General features: G+C 35.8%; 1 protein-coding gene across 2 annotated transcripts in view; it reads left to right on the top strand.

The window, feature by feature from the left end:
- The window catches only part of LOC120082818 (peroxisome biogenesis protein 1), a 28,813-nt gene that overhangs the window by 10,310 nt on the left and 4,067 nt on the right, over window positions 1–14,436 (top strand). For both annotated transcript variants that reach the window (XM_039038144.1, XM_039038145.1), the window contains 8 exons: window positions 5,887–5,960; window positions 7,599–7,821; window positions 10,344–10,437; window positions 10,542–10,696; window positions 12,601–12,831; window positions 13,263–13,463; window positions 14,157–14,282; window positions 14,357–14,418. In XM_039038144.1, coding sequence (XP_038894072.1) covers window positions 5,887–5,960; window positions 7,599–7,821; window positions 10,344–10,437; window positions 10,542–10,696; window positions 12,601–12,831; window positions 13,263–13,463; window positions 14,157–14,282; window positions 14,357–14,418 — 1,166 coding nt within the window. The remainder of the gene's footprint in view (window positions 1–5,886; window positions 5,961–7,598; window positions 7,822–10,343; window positions 10,438–10,541; window positions 10,697–12,600; window positions 12,832–13,262; window positions 13,464–14,156; window positions 14,283–14,356; window positions 14,419–14,436) is intronic.

Below are 14,436 nucleotides of genomic sequence, written 5' to 3'. Positions count from 1 at the left end.
TTAAGAGAGAAATGAAACATATAACTGCTCTAGTGCTCATGGACACATATGCACATGAAAAAGGAGACTGAGTCCTATTCTACTGTAGTTAAGTATGCCAACTACCTCTGGTGAACCCCGAAGGAGACACAAACTGGTGAACCCCGAAAGAGACACAAACTGGTGAACCCCGAAGGAGACACAAACTGGTGAATCCGCGAAGGAAACACAAAATCTAATGGGCATCTAACTAATCAGTAAGGACATTTGCACAGTCTCAACATCATAATCATCACTGTATGAATCTATGACATACATATAAACCTCAACATCATGGCTCTACAACATACACATATACCTCAACATCATGGTTCTACAACATACATGTATACCTTAACATCATCAGATCAAATACAACCATGGAAGCATATACCATCTCATACTAGCATTCAAGGTCTATGTGTAATAAATAGATAATTGGATCTCGTAACAGAACATACTTTAATCATGTTATACTATCAATCTTTAATGCTGTCATTCTGCCATACCTTCATTTAACATGCTAGCATACATCTAATGCCTGCCCGTGGGCAGTTCCAGTAGTAAGATTACTTACCTTGATATTAGTCGAACCAAAAACAATTGAATCTTTGTGAAATTCTTGAATCCTTAATCAAACCTAAACATAAACCAAGTTTTAAAAATTAATAGTTAAGGCCAAATCCCAAACACCCAAATATACAAAATATTTTCCAGATAACCTTACCTAAGGTGTGGCCCAATTCGAATTCACCTTCTAAAACTCCAATTTTAAGCCCAAATAATTAGCAAACCAAACTCTTCTTCATTCTTGAAATGAAATTCTTGAATCAAACCCCTAATCATGAATTTGAAATTAGGCTTACATGATTAAAGCTTGAATCAAATACATACTTCACTACCAATGTCTCAAATAAATTATCCATATGTAGTTTCGTAAAAAAAAATCACTTCCAAATGACTTTGCCAAAATTTCTCAACAACCAAAATTAATCCACAAGAGGGTAATCAAAGCATAAAACTTACCAAAACTCACTAAAACAAATTCCAACTTCACTGAACAACACCTCAATACCTTCACAAACTTGAATCCAAAGTTGAAACACAGTGGGTATCGATACCAATTGATGCCAAAAGTAAATGAGTAGTATTCAAGAATCAACCGAAAACAAACTCAAACGGCAGAAATCTTACCCAAATCGATAGATCTAGTGACGGCAAAAGCGAACGACGCTTAAGCAGTGGTGGACGGAGGTCATAAAGAAGAAACTGACGCGGTGGCTTTGGGCGGCGTCGGACGGGCTCACGAACGTGAGGAAGAAATGGGGGTGGTTTGACTTTTTATAAAAAAAAAAAACAACAACAATAATAATAAAAAAACAAAAAAGGAAATAAATATAATTACATTTAATTCCTTTCCGTTTCAAAAGAAAATTAATTCCTGCCATTAATTTCCAATTTGAATTTCAAATTAAATAATTTCACGCCAACAATTAAATTCCCGCACTTACACTTGAATTCCAAAAATGCCCTCCAACTAATAACAATTACTAAAATTCCAAATAATAAAGTTACTGAAATTACATTATTACTAAAAAAATGTACGGGGTGTTACATCACGTGCTGGTCAGATGGCAACCGGACTTTGGGGTTTTGTAGATCGGTGGCTGGGCTCTTCGTTGGACTGGACGGTGTCAAAAAAACAACCTTTTTTTTTCCCTACGGCGAACAAACCGAAGACGGCGACTGTGAGCAAAAGTATAAACTCACCTCTCCACAAAACCCTAAACGTATCATAAACGGGTTCTAAATTCTCAAACCCTAAGGTTCACAAAACCCTAAGTTTGTTTAGAGATCTCTGATACCATGTAAAACTCTTAGGTTTGAGAAAGAATCAGAATACTCTATTCATTCACCAAAGATATGAATATATACAAGCGTACAAAGCATAGAAAAGGAAAATATCACAAAATATTTACAAGAATTACACAAACAATAATACAGAAAAAAGATCACAAGAGCAATAAAAGAACATAAAAGCATGCCAAGTTAAACATAGGTCTTGAATAGAGAAGTCGTCAAATGGCTTGGAAGAAGTGCACCAAGAAGAAGCGTTTAAACGAGTTACTTCAAATCGATTCATCCATCCAATCTTTTTGTCGTGAAACACCCTTTGATTCCTTTCAAGACCATTATTCCGCAAGTAATGCTTTGACAACAGTAGCCCATTGTAACCGAGGGCCTTCTTTTAAGGCTGGACGAATGAGAACCTGCCTTACATTTTCTCGGAAATCATTGCTAAAACACCAAGCAACATTAAATATAGAAAACATCTTCCACCAGCATCTAGCAGCATAAATGCAATCAAAAAACAAATGTTGCAGGTCTTCATCACTCCCTTCACAAAGGGGACAAATGGATGGGGATAGGTGGTGCGAGGGTAACTTTCTTTGCATTACTGATGAACAATTCAATGGACCGAAAACCATGATCCACATAAGAATGTTTACTCTTCGAGGGCTTTTTGTCTTCCATAGGGCTTTGAAAAACGGCTTGTCTAGTGGTGATGATGGGGAAAGATAAACTGAAAGAGATTTGACTGAAAATTTGCCAGAAACTTCTGATGACCACGTTCTACAATCAAAGTTATCTGACACCCTTTTGACTCAAATTTGGCCAAGCAAATTCTGAAGATCTATGATTTTGTCATCCTTTAACAACCGCCGAAAAATGATAGACCATGAGTACGTGGTCACGTGAAGGTAACTCGGTTTCTCGGTCACTAATCGATCGATTCTTTGTCAATAAGGAATAGGATGAAAAGTTTGAAAATACAAGAGTAGTCGGCAAGTTTGCACATTTTCTGATCACTTTCCCTTAATGCTTGAGGCTGGTTTGGTAAGTTGGGGACCTTCACCATTTTGTTTTTGTGAGAACTGGTTGCAAAACAGGGAGTGTATCAGAATTATAGAAAGCACTTTGAGCGGAAATGGAGTGAATGGCTGGGCTGGCTTTGTTCTCAGTTGCAAGCTGAGAAAGGTGAAATCTGCTTTAAGAGATGGCATGATGAATTCAAAGAAAAGAAGAAAAGAAAGGAGGCTATTAGAAGAAATTGAAAAGTGGGAGGTCTTGGCTGAAAACTCCAATCTATCAACACTTGATATAACCAGCAGAACCTTGTTAAAGGCTGATCTGATGAACTTATGCAGAATGAAGGAAAGGGACCTTATCCAAAAAAAGTAAGTAAGATTGGATTAGATTGGGGGACGAAAATACCAGCTTCTTTCATTGGTTTCTATCGGCTAAAAAAACGAAGGAATGTGATCTCAGGGCTAATAAACAATCAAGGTGTGCCAACTAGATCTTTTCGTGAGATTGAAGCCTTGGTCTTGGGCGTCTATGGGTCATATACACAAGATCCCCTGGAATGCGTTATATCCCTTTATGCTTTGATTGTCCTTGTGTCACTTTGAAGTCAGAATTCTATGCTTACAGCTCGTTTCTCAGACATTGAAACCAGGATGGCTGTGAAGGCGCTTGACAAGAGTAAATCTCTGGGACCCGATCGTTTTACAGTTGAATTCTTGATTAAATTCTGGGATTTGTTAAAAGACAAATTTCAATCCATTCTAGAAGACATCTATGTGAATGGAAGACTAAATGCTTGCGTTCAGGAGAACTTTATTTGCTAATTCAAAAGAAAGAAGATGTTATTTCTGTCAAAGACTTTAGACCAATCAGCCTCACTACTTCAACTTATAAGGTATTATCAATGATTCTAGCTGAAAGATTAAAGAAAGTTATGCCCAGTGTAATAACGTTGACTCGAAGTGCTTTTATATGGGGAAGGCAAATTCTAGATCTGATGTTATTGCTAATGAAGCGGTGGAAGACTATCGAGCCAAGAAGAAATAAGGATGGATTCTCAAGCTAGACCTTCAAAAAGCATTTGATCGAGTAGATTGGCACTTTCTTGAAAAGATAATGTGTTGCAAAATATTTGATTCTTGTTGGATCTCATGGATTTTGGGATGTGTTAAAAATACTAGATTCTCGGTTTTCATTAATGGTAGACCAACATGAAGGATTTTGGCATCGAGGGGAATTAGACAAGAGGACCCATTATCACCTTTTCTCTTTCTTCTAGTAAGTGAGGTGTTGGGGCTCTATTGACCAAACTTCATGAGAATGGGCTTTTCGAAGGATTTGTGGTGGGGAAAGAAAAGATGCATATCCCCATTGTACAATATGCTGATGACACTCTTTTTTTCGCAAATATGACAGATTGGATGTTGGATAAACTAAGACAAACTCTTGATTTGTTCGAATGGTGCTCAGGTCAAAAAATAAATTGGGAGAAATCAGTGCTGTACAGTATCAATGTGGAAGAGAACAAGCTGCTGGCCACAGCCTCAAGGCTCAATTGTAAAGCTGCCTTTCTACCTTTTATGTACCTTGGACTGCCATTAGGGGGATATCCCAAACAAGTGTTGTTCTGGCAACCAATGATAGATAAAATTCACACAAAGCTAGATAAATGGAGGAGATATAACCTTTCCAGGGGCGGTCGTGCTACCTTATGTAAGTCTGTTCTGTCAAATCTTCCCACATATTGTATGCCTTTATTCTTGATGCCGGAAAAAGTAATAAATATAGTGGAGAGAACCATGAGAAACTTCTTTTGGGAAGGACATAAAGGGAACAAAATTAATCATCTGGTAAAGTGGAGCTCGGTCATAAAAGATCAAACTGATGGGGGTCTCGGTTTTGGTGGGATAAAAGGAAAAAGACTTGGCAGTTCTAGCAAAATGGGGTTGGCATTACCTTAATGAAGAAAACTTCTTATGGGGGCTGGTAGTATGGAAAGAACACCTATAATTGGCACACTGCTGAAAAAGCAACCAATAGTCTGAGAAGCCCTTGGATTAGTATATCTAGAACTTGGCTGAAGGTGGACGCATTGGCTACTTTTAAATAGGGAAACGGAACCAGAATTGTGTTTTGGCAGGACACTTGGGCCGATGTAGTCCCTTTTGAGTGTTTGCTTCCTGAGACTTTTTAGGGTAGCACTCTTCCCAAAGGGCTTGGTATCAGATCATTGGTCGAAGACTTTCCTTTCAAGAGAACTTCTTTCCTCCTTTTTCTCGCCTCATCAGATCTCGACTTACAGGTTTATTTTCTAATTTGTGGGGACATGATGGTAAGAAACTTCTTGTGGAAAGGTTTTTGGTCTAATGGAGGATTGTTCAATAGTACTTGGTATTGCTAGACTAAGAAAAAGAATTTAGGCTCTTTGGTCTAATGGAGGATTGTTTGATAGTACTTGGTATTGCTAGACTAAGAAAAAGAATTTAGGCTCTTCTTTCAAAATTGTTGGGGGAGATTTACAAGGTTCCAAAAATTTTATTTAGCAAATCTAGTAATTACGAAGCCTAAGGAGCCCTGCTTTTTTTTTTTTTCTTTTCTTTGGAAAATCGAGCTTTCATTGAAGAAAAATATGAAAGAGTACTAGAGCTACTGGGGGTGGGGGGAGCTTATGAACTGGCCAAAAGAGAGGAAAGCTTTCCGATGCTGAATTGGCCAAAAGAGAGGGAAAGCTTCCTATGCTGAATAGGTGAAAAGAGAAGATAAACTGGAATCTTCATTATACAAATAGTAAGGAGAAAGTTCCTTTGGGAAGTTTGAATTGTCAATTAATGAAAATATCTCTCGACTAGTTTAAATCTTATAAATGACGTTGAGCTACTATAGACAAATCCTTAAGAAAAGTGTGAAGTGTCAGTTATTGAAGACATCTTTCTGTCAGTTTATGTTATATATCTGTAGAATTTTATTAATCTCTAATGATCTGCATGTTTCTGCCATCAGGGTTCTGGAAAGACATTATTAGCAAGAGCTGCTGCCAAGTTCCTCCAGGAATACGGAGATCTTTTGGCGCACGTGTATGTATTACTATTATCTCTTTCTTTTTCTTTTGGAACAGGTATTTTATTTTGATCTATTGATTTGATTTTATAATCATTCTTCCTTTACTCTGTTTAGATTGTTTCTCCGCGTGGAAAAATAATTGTGATGCTATGTTATTTAATATTCACAATTCTATGAGACATAATATTAAATTTTAGTCTAATAGGACATTGAACTTTCAATATTGTGTCCATTAGGTTTGTGAATTTTAAAGAATATCAATTAAATGGACATGTTGAACACAAAATTGATATCTAAAGAATTATTGGGCACAAATAGAAAGTTTAAGGTTTTGTTGGACACTTTTTAAAATTCAAGAGACCTATTAGACACGAATTTGAAATTTCAGAGATCTATGAGGCACCACTAAAAGTTTAGGACCTATCTAACACAAATTTGAAAGTTTAGGAAGTGACCTTGTTATTTGACCTAAAAAGAACTTGTGTGATGCTGGAAGACCGAATTAGGTATGGGATGGATTGTGGGCTTCCTTCAATGCCCTCCCCAAAGCTTGTTGACATATGTTTATTAGAATAACTTTAGATTTGAGGTCTTCAAACTTGACTCAGTAGCTCTTTCATGAGAATGTCTGCAACTTGGAGCGTCTTGAAAGGAGCATATAAGTTATGGTTTTATATAAACAATGCTCTAATGTATCAAGGTGTTCTTTTCTTTGAGTAGTTTGCAAAGGGTAGGTTGAGCTTTCTTTATTTGCAAAGCCAACTTTTTAACTTGTGGTTAATTGGCAGAGGGTGAAATTATATCTTTTTGTTATTCAAAGGTTTTGTGGCAGTGTTTTGATTTCTCGTTTACCCATGTTATACATGTTCAGTTATTGCCTTTACTTTATCAGCTAACTGAAATTTTTAGTGAGTTGATCTCCTTGCACTGTTGGGAAGGATGCCATTAACCACTATTATATTTTGTTTTCCGAGATTAGAGAAAGTCTCACGTGCTACATTTCTAGTTTTGTGGGTTGTTTGGCTAGGAAGAAATGATTTATTTTATTGTAGGTATTTTTTTGGTTTGTTTATTGTAGCTTAATTTAATTAGCTAAGATAAATGGAGTTGGAGGGCTAGATTCATTCTGGTTTGTGGAAAATTAAGGGAAGGATAAAACTAATAATATTTTAGGTAGTGTAGTCCAAGAATTGTCTTCTTAATTAACCTTTGAATAATATCCAAAATACAGCCGCCCAATGATGTGTATATATCCTAATCAGCCAAAGCATAACCCTTAACAAACTAACCAATTACCAACCTACCAACCAAACTAATTAACTAAGTCGAAACAGAAGCAAATTTAACAAACTTTAAACACCCATGTGGTTACAAGAATAAAAACCTAAGGAATAAAAGTGGGAGAAAGACTTTATAGTCCCTGCAGCATTTGAAGTTTACATTATCTAAGTAGAGAAAGTGGGCAATGGTTAAGAAAGGCTGACACAATGCTGGAAGACTGAAGGGTGCTTGCATGAGACTATGCCTATGACAGATTTGTATTTTGAGGCAAAATAATACTGTGTACATTGTGGCACGCTACATGAGTTTTTATTTAGTTAGGGCTTGCAACTGGAATTTTGTATCCTCATTGATCCATGTTTTTCTTGCAGAGTTTTTGTATGTTGTTCTCAACTTGCTTCTGAAAAAGTCCAGACTATTCGTCAGTCACTATTGAACTATGTATCAGAAGCTTTAGAACATGCACCTTCTCTCATTGTTTTTGATGACTTAGACAGCATTATCTTGTCAACATCTGACTCAGAAGGATCTCAGCCATCCACGTCCATGTCTGCAATGACAGAGTTTCTCACTGACATGATAGATGAATATGAGGTAATAATTCTTTTTGTGGTTTCAATGTTCATTTGTGTGCAAGGTAAATGTGTCATATTATAATTTACAGCTGTTTTTTTTTTGTATATTTTATTTCCTTATTTGTAATTAGCTTAGCTTTTAATTGGTAATTGTTTCCTTGTTTGATTTTTTTCCTTCCAAGCTTGTTCTCCTTTAATCTCTATTTAAGATTGGTCTTGTATCCATCCTTATTCATTAAGAAAGAATTTTCTTCTTCAGTATTGAGAATTTTCTTCTCTTGAGAAAATGCTTTATAAGTTATTGTTTTATGTAGCGTTAAATTTTATGCTTTGTATTGACGTTTCAACATTTTCGCTAATGTGTGAGTACATACTCTTCTTTAATCAATCCTTTCTTTTCCTTTACCTTTTTTGTTGGTTGTGTGTGTGTTGGGCGAGTTTTTGGCTGGCTTCTGTTTAAAGTCCGGGACTGAAGAGTTATTTCTGGTACTTTGTGTTGTATGATGATCCATTAGCAATTTGAACAATAAGGTAACCAATACAACACTTTCAATTCATTAAAAACGATACATCTCCCATGTGGTTTGGTGCTCCTTAATTTACAATCTTTTTTGAAACATGAAACAAAACTTTTATTCTTTACAATCAATGAGACATTAGTCTCAAGTCTCTGCTTTGTTCTCGTAGTTATTTTGTTGTTGATTGGATAACAGACGGACGAAGTGACTTTTAATATGTGCAATATTAGTTCCCATGGTGGCTTGAGCATATACTAGTGTTGTATAAGTTGTGTTGGAATTTCTATTATTTAGGAATATTTATGGTTAAATATTCTTTTTTTTAAAAAAAAAAGAGGGAGAAAGAAGCCCCGAGCCAAAGGAGTTACAAAAGACATCTCCAGTTGGTCAAAAGAGAATCAAAACTATAAGAATGAAATAGTTTAGATAATTGTACACCAAGAGATCGCAATGTTTAGCCCATGATCAAAGAAATGGTCATAGTGTTGAGCTTTGTCATTGAAGAGACGCCTATTTTGTTCGAGCCACACTGACCCACAAAAAGGCGCTGATAAGCTTTTTCCAAAGGAGACCCTTTCTACCCTTGCATGGATGATCCTCAATCACGAGGGAGAGGAAATGAGTAATACCTGGAGAAAAGACCACATACCAATTGAAGTCGTGAAAGATGTGGTTCCAAAATCTCTTGGTAAATGGGCAGAATATGAAGAGGTGACTTTGGGTCTCATTATCCTTGTTGCAAAGAGTGCACCAGTTGGGGGAGATCACCAATGAGGAGAGACAGCGCTGAAACTTATCATGTGTGAGGACAGCCTCGTGTGCAAGCTCCCACAAAAAGAATTTAATCCTTTTAGGGTAATGGTTAAACCAAATAGACTTATTCCATTCTTTGAGGAACCCTTTTAGGCCTTTAATTTTTAGGGTAATGGTCAGACCAAACAGAATTCAATCTTTAATCTTTCTTGTAGATATTTCTTTCATTATTTATTGGATCCCTCCTCCTTGGAGTTAGTTATTTTGGTTCTTTGGAATGTGAAAATCTTAAGGAAGATGAAGTTCTTTGTCTGACAGGCTTTTCACAGAAAAATTAATACCTTAGATTGCGCTCGAGGAAGTTGTCGTCCTAGGTTGGGCCCTTATGTTGTATTTTGTATCAGAAGGTAGAGAAAAACATAGATCAAATTGTAATTATGCTCATCCGGTAAGGAACTACTTTCTTTTAGAGTGTTTGGTATTCAGTTAGCCCATCACGGAGTTTTTAATGGCATGATCGAGGAGTTCTTCCTCCATCCACGTTTAGGGGGGAACAAGAGGTTTTTATTTTTAAAAATTTTTAATGGAAAGTTGGGCTGTGTTCATTTTACTGTTTCTCTTTGGGCATAGTGACAAGTTCCTAAATGATCGCTTGATCATATTTTGTTAGATGAGACCCTTCGATATGATGCTTGCTAGTTGCTTCCTTTTGTGGACTTTGGTTTTTTTCTATGCTCCTGTATACTTTCATTTTTTCTTCAATGAAATTTAGTTTTTTTTATCAAATATATATATATATATGTATATATAGAAAACTGAATTTTGTTTCTTATAAAAAAGAAAAGATAATTGCTCTTCAAATATCACTGTAATAGGAATTTTTTGCACCACTTTTATTTGAAGTTCTAATCCATGTTTGGATGTTGATGTACTAGATTTTATTTTTGAAACAGAAACAAGATATTCATTGAATTCATGGAATGAGACTAATTCTCAAAGTATAGAAGAGGAAGCAAAACATAAAACTCATACTTACCAATAAGAACAAGAAATATAAGACAAAACCCACTAAAATCTGGATAATAATGGATTTGAAAACAGCACTTGAAGCCCAATGAAGATTAGAAGAGGAGAAAAGCTTAGTAATTTCCTCTTATTCATCAGAGCAAATTTAATTCCTTCGCTGAAGACATGTCAAATTGTTATAAAATTATAATGCTAAGATTATGATGTCAGTATTTTTGTGATAAAATTTCATCAAAACTAACAGGAAAAGAGGAAAAGTTCGTGTCAAGTTGGCCCTATTGCATTTGTGGCTTCTGTGCAGACCGTAGATAAAATACCGCAATCATTGAGATCTTCAGGTTTTTCTTTTTCCCAACTAAGCTATGAACTTGTTCTTGAACAGTTTTCTATCATTTTTTCTCAACCTTTAAATTTTGTTTTTCCCCCCAATTGGATTAATCAGGAAGATTCGACTTTCATGTGGAGTTACCTGCTCCTGCTGCATTAGAACGAACTGCTATTCTGAAGCATGAGATACGGAAACGTGCATTAGATTGTTCAGATGTAACCTTACAAGACATTGCCTCAAAGTGTGATGGCTATGATGCTTATGATTTAGTACGTAGCCATTTCTTACTTTGTTGTTATTTTTACTTTTCTTTTAATAAATATATTAAGAATTGATATCAATATGATCAGAGCTATCAATGGTACAATTTCATAAACATATTTTCCAAATGTTGATATCAATATGAACTTAGGGGTTGTTTGGGCACGGAGTTGAGTTTTGAAGTCCTGAGATAATATATCTATGGAGTAAGGAAATCTTTGTTGGGGTGCAGAGTTTGAATTAGGGGTATTTGGTGCACATTTTGTAACCTAAAGAAGAAAAATTATAATTTTCACAGTAGTGGAATGTATGAGTGAAATATGCACAAAGAAATAAAAAAGTAGGCCATGGAGGGATTTAAGGCCTTTTATGACACCTTATGTCAAATTGTAGTTTATGATTTATTAAGCATCTTATGTCACATATGCATGTAACCATTATACTTAAAGTAGACAAATTACTCTTGTTTCATTCGAGCAATAAAATTATTTTTTTTTTTTTAATAAGAAACAACCTTGTATATTCCAACAAAAACCAAAAGAACAGCCTAAGGGTGAGGGGTTGAGAAGACCCCTCCCCACAACACTAATGAAGGAAAGCCTTCCAATTGTTAAAAATCATCAAAAGGCTATAGCGTCAAAAGAATTTGGTGTAATTAGTGCACTACCAAGAGCCTGTATGTTGAGCAAAAATCTAAAAAGAACATACTTATCTTCAAAAATTCTACTATTCCTTTCTTTCCATAGACACCACTAGAGAGACTGCATAGCACATTGTCAAAGAACTTTTCCTTTATCACCAAAGGCAAAACTGTCAAGCCCATCAGCATCCAATCATTAACTTTTTTGGGAGACAACTCTCCAAGCCAAAGGTACTAGACAAAAGAGTCCACCCCTTAGTGGCAAAGTCACAGTGCAGAAATAAATGGTCCGGGGACTCCTTGTCTCTCAAGCAAGGCAACGAATAGAAGGGGACAGAGAGTTGTTCTTAAGTTTCCTTTGAAGCTTATCATGAGTGTTTAAGCTTCTATAAGCAAGGGAGCATAAGAAGGAAAGGGGAAGGTAGGGGTCCTCTTAACAATGATCAAGAAGGTAGCTTTAGTTGTAAACTTCCCAGAGGCATCAATCTTCCACTTAAGGCAGTCACCGCTACCCTGAAGCACCCAAGAATTTAGGATTTGCAAAATTACGACCATATCACCCATCTCTCTATCAAAAATACGTCTTCTAAGGCCCAAATCCCAAGTTTGGCTGGAATCACACCAGCAATCCGCTATCAAAACATCCTTTTTAAAAGATATTATAAAGAGGTGGGGAAATTTTTGTGCAAGGGGTTGAGGATCACACCAACTATCCACCCAGAATCTAATCACTTTCCCATCACCCACAATAAACTCGGTGAATTTAAAAAAAATGCTCTTTATGCTTTCTTCCCTTCTTAGGCAAATTTGCAGTCCATCCATGGACATCAACACCATAGATAGCACCAATTATGTGTCTCCAAAGAGCATGTATTGGGAAATGATGAGGGTGCTATGAGTGTGCCAACCTAATTGAGAAACTCTAGTACACCTACTAACCCTTCTATCTTTTATGTTTGTGTGCTTATATTGAGATTTGGTTTTTTTGTATTTTGAGCAATAACCTCTTTTCATTATATCAATGAAAAGTTTAGTTTCCATTTCAAAAAGAAAGAAAGAAAGAAAGAAAGAAAGAGCATTTTCTTCATGACAAAACCTCCAAAGCCATTCCCGATGTCGATAATTCTTCCTTTTTTCTTTCTTTCTTTCTTTCTTTTTTTTTTTTTTTATGCCTTTGTATATCTTTTCATTTCAATGAAAGCTTAATTTCTTATAACCCAAAATAATAATAATAATAATAATAATAATAAAACATATTAATTCCACACGCAGGAAATTTTGGTAGATAGAGCTGTCCATGCTGCCATTAGTCGCTTTCTGCCGTTGAATTTTGCTCCTAACCAGAATCAGAATCCCACTTTAATCGAAAATGATTTTTCTCTGGCGATGAATGAATTCGTTCCGGCTTCAATGCGTGATATTACTAAACCAGCGGCAGAAGGTGGTCGTTCTGGTTGGGATGATGTTGGTGGTTTAGTTGAAGTCAAGAGTTCTATCAAAGAGGTATATGCTTTATTTTGGTTTCTTGAACTCTAGCAATAATGAATCTGGATATTTGTTGTTATTTTTTTAGTTCAACAATATATAGGGATGGGAGACTCGGACCGTTGACCTTTTGGCTCGAGGGTATATACCTTAATGAATTTAGATTATTTTGAATCCTTTTTATGATTGCTTTGGTGATGCATGGATTTTGGGCTGGGAAGTTTAATATTTCTGTAATTATCTGTTTTCTTTTTTGTTGACCAATTGGAAAGCCTCTCCATAAATAGTTCAAATGCTATTTCCTGCAGTTCTAACTTTAAAAGATTGAATTATGCTCCAGTGCATCTTAATAAATTCAAATATATGTTTTCTTGTGTTCCTGACCGTATCCTGCTTTACGTTAAAGCTTTCTGTTCTTGATATTTTTAGTTCCTTATATCTTTGCGCAGATGATTGTATTTCCTTCAAAGTTTCCCAATATCTTTGCTCAAGCCCCTTTAAGGTTGCGGTCAAATGTTCTCCTATACGGACCTCCTGGTTGTGGCAAGACACACATAGTTGGTGCTGCTGCTGCTGCTTGTTCATTGCGATTTATATCAGTCAAAGGGCCTGAACTTTTAAACAAATACATTGGTGCTTCTGAGCAAGCTGTGAGAGATTGAATAACCTTTGCTTGCCACTTCTTGACATTTTAATTGCATTTAATATGTTGAATCAAAAGCTTAAGCTAATCCTAATTGGTTATGATAAATTTGATTATATCAATACTTTAATGCCCTCCTCACTTGTGGGCTTGGAAATTTATAAAATGTCCCATAAGTGGAAATCAAAATTAAATGGAGAGGAAGTGACATTACAATGTGTTGATCATTGGATCTCCTGCTCTGATACCATGTTAAATTACTGATTGATCCAAAAGCTTAAGTTGATGGATTATGGTAAATTTAATTATATCAATACTTCAACAGATGATTTATGATTGACTAGCATCAGTTTTATTTGGTTTGTTAACTCATTCTAATAGATGTCAAGGATCTGAGCATAACATATTTCCTGTAGTTCTTACAACATTGTTTAACGTTGTAATGACCAGTATATGGCCTTTTTAGCTCTAATTCTTTGTGTGCTGAACATTCTACTCTCAATTTAAGAAATTCATTGACAAGCATAAGTTTTGATGCCATTGCCCCTTGGTTAAGAGGTTAGATTGTTTACGATGGGGGTCTAGAATTAATAATTAATAATAGCTGAGATACTTTTCCCTCTAATTCCTTTTGATGGGTACCTTGGAAAATCAGATATGATGGACCATAGTTCCTCAGAAACTCAATTATTGGTTTCAGGTTCGGGATATTTTCTCTAAAGCAACTGCAGCAGCACCTTGCATTCTTTTCTTTGATGAGTTTGATTCAATTGCCCCAAAGAGAGGGCATGATAATACTGGGGTGACTGATCGTGTAGTCAATCAAGTGGGTATCCTATTTACTTGACCTTGATTGCATGTAGATTCAATTATGTTGACTATTATATTTCCTGCTTGCAGTTTCTAACTGAATTGGATGGTGTTGAAGTTCTAACCGGTGTATTTGTTTTTGCTGCAACGAGGTTAGCATTTCTGCATTT

Source organism: Benincasa hispida, chromosome 8, assembly GCF_009727055.1.
Source record: "Benincasa hispida cultivar B227 chromosome 8, ASM972705v1, whole genome shotgun sequence".
NCBI classification, from domain to species: Eukaryota; Viridiplantae; Streptophyta; class Magnoliopsida; order Cucurbitales; family Cucurbitaceae; genus Benincasa; species Benincasa hispida.
The sequence above is the reverse complement of the archived record's forward strand: the minus strand, read 5'-3'. Positions and strand labels throughout refer to the sequence as shown.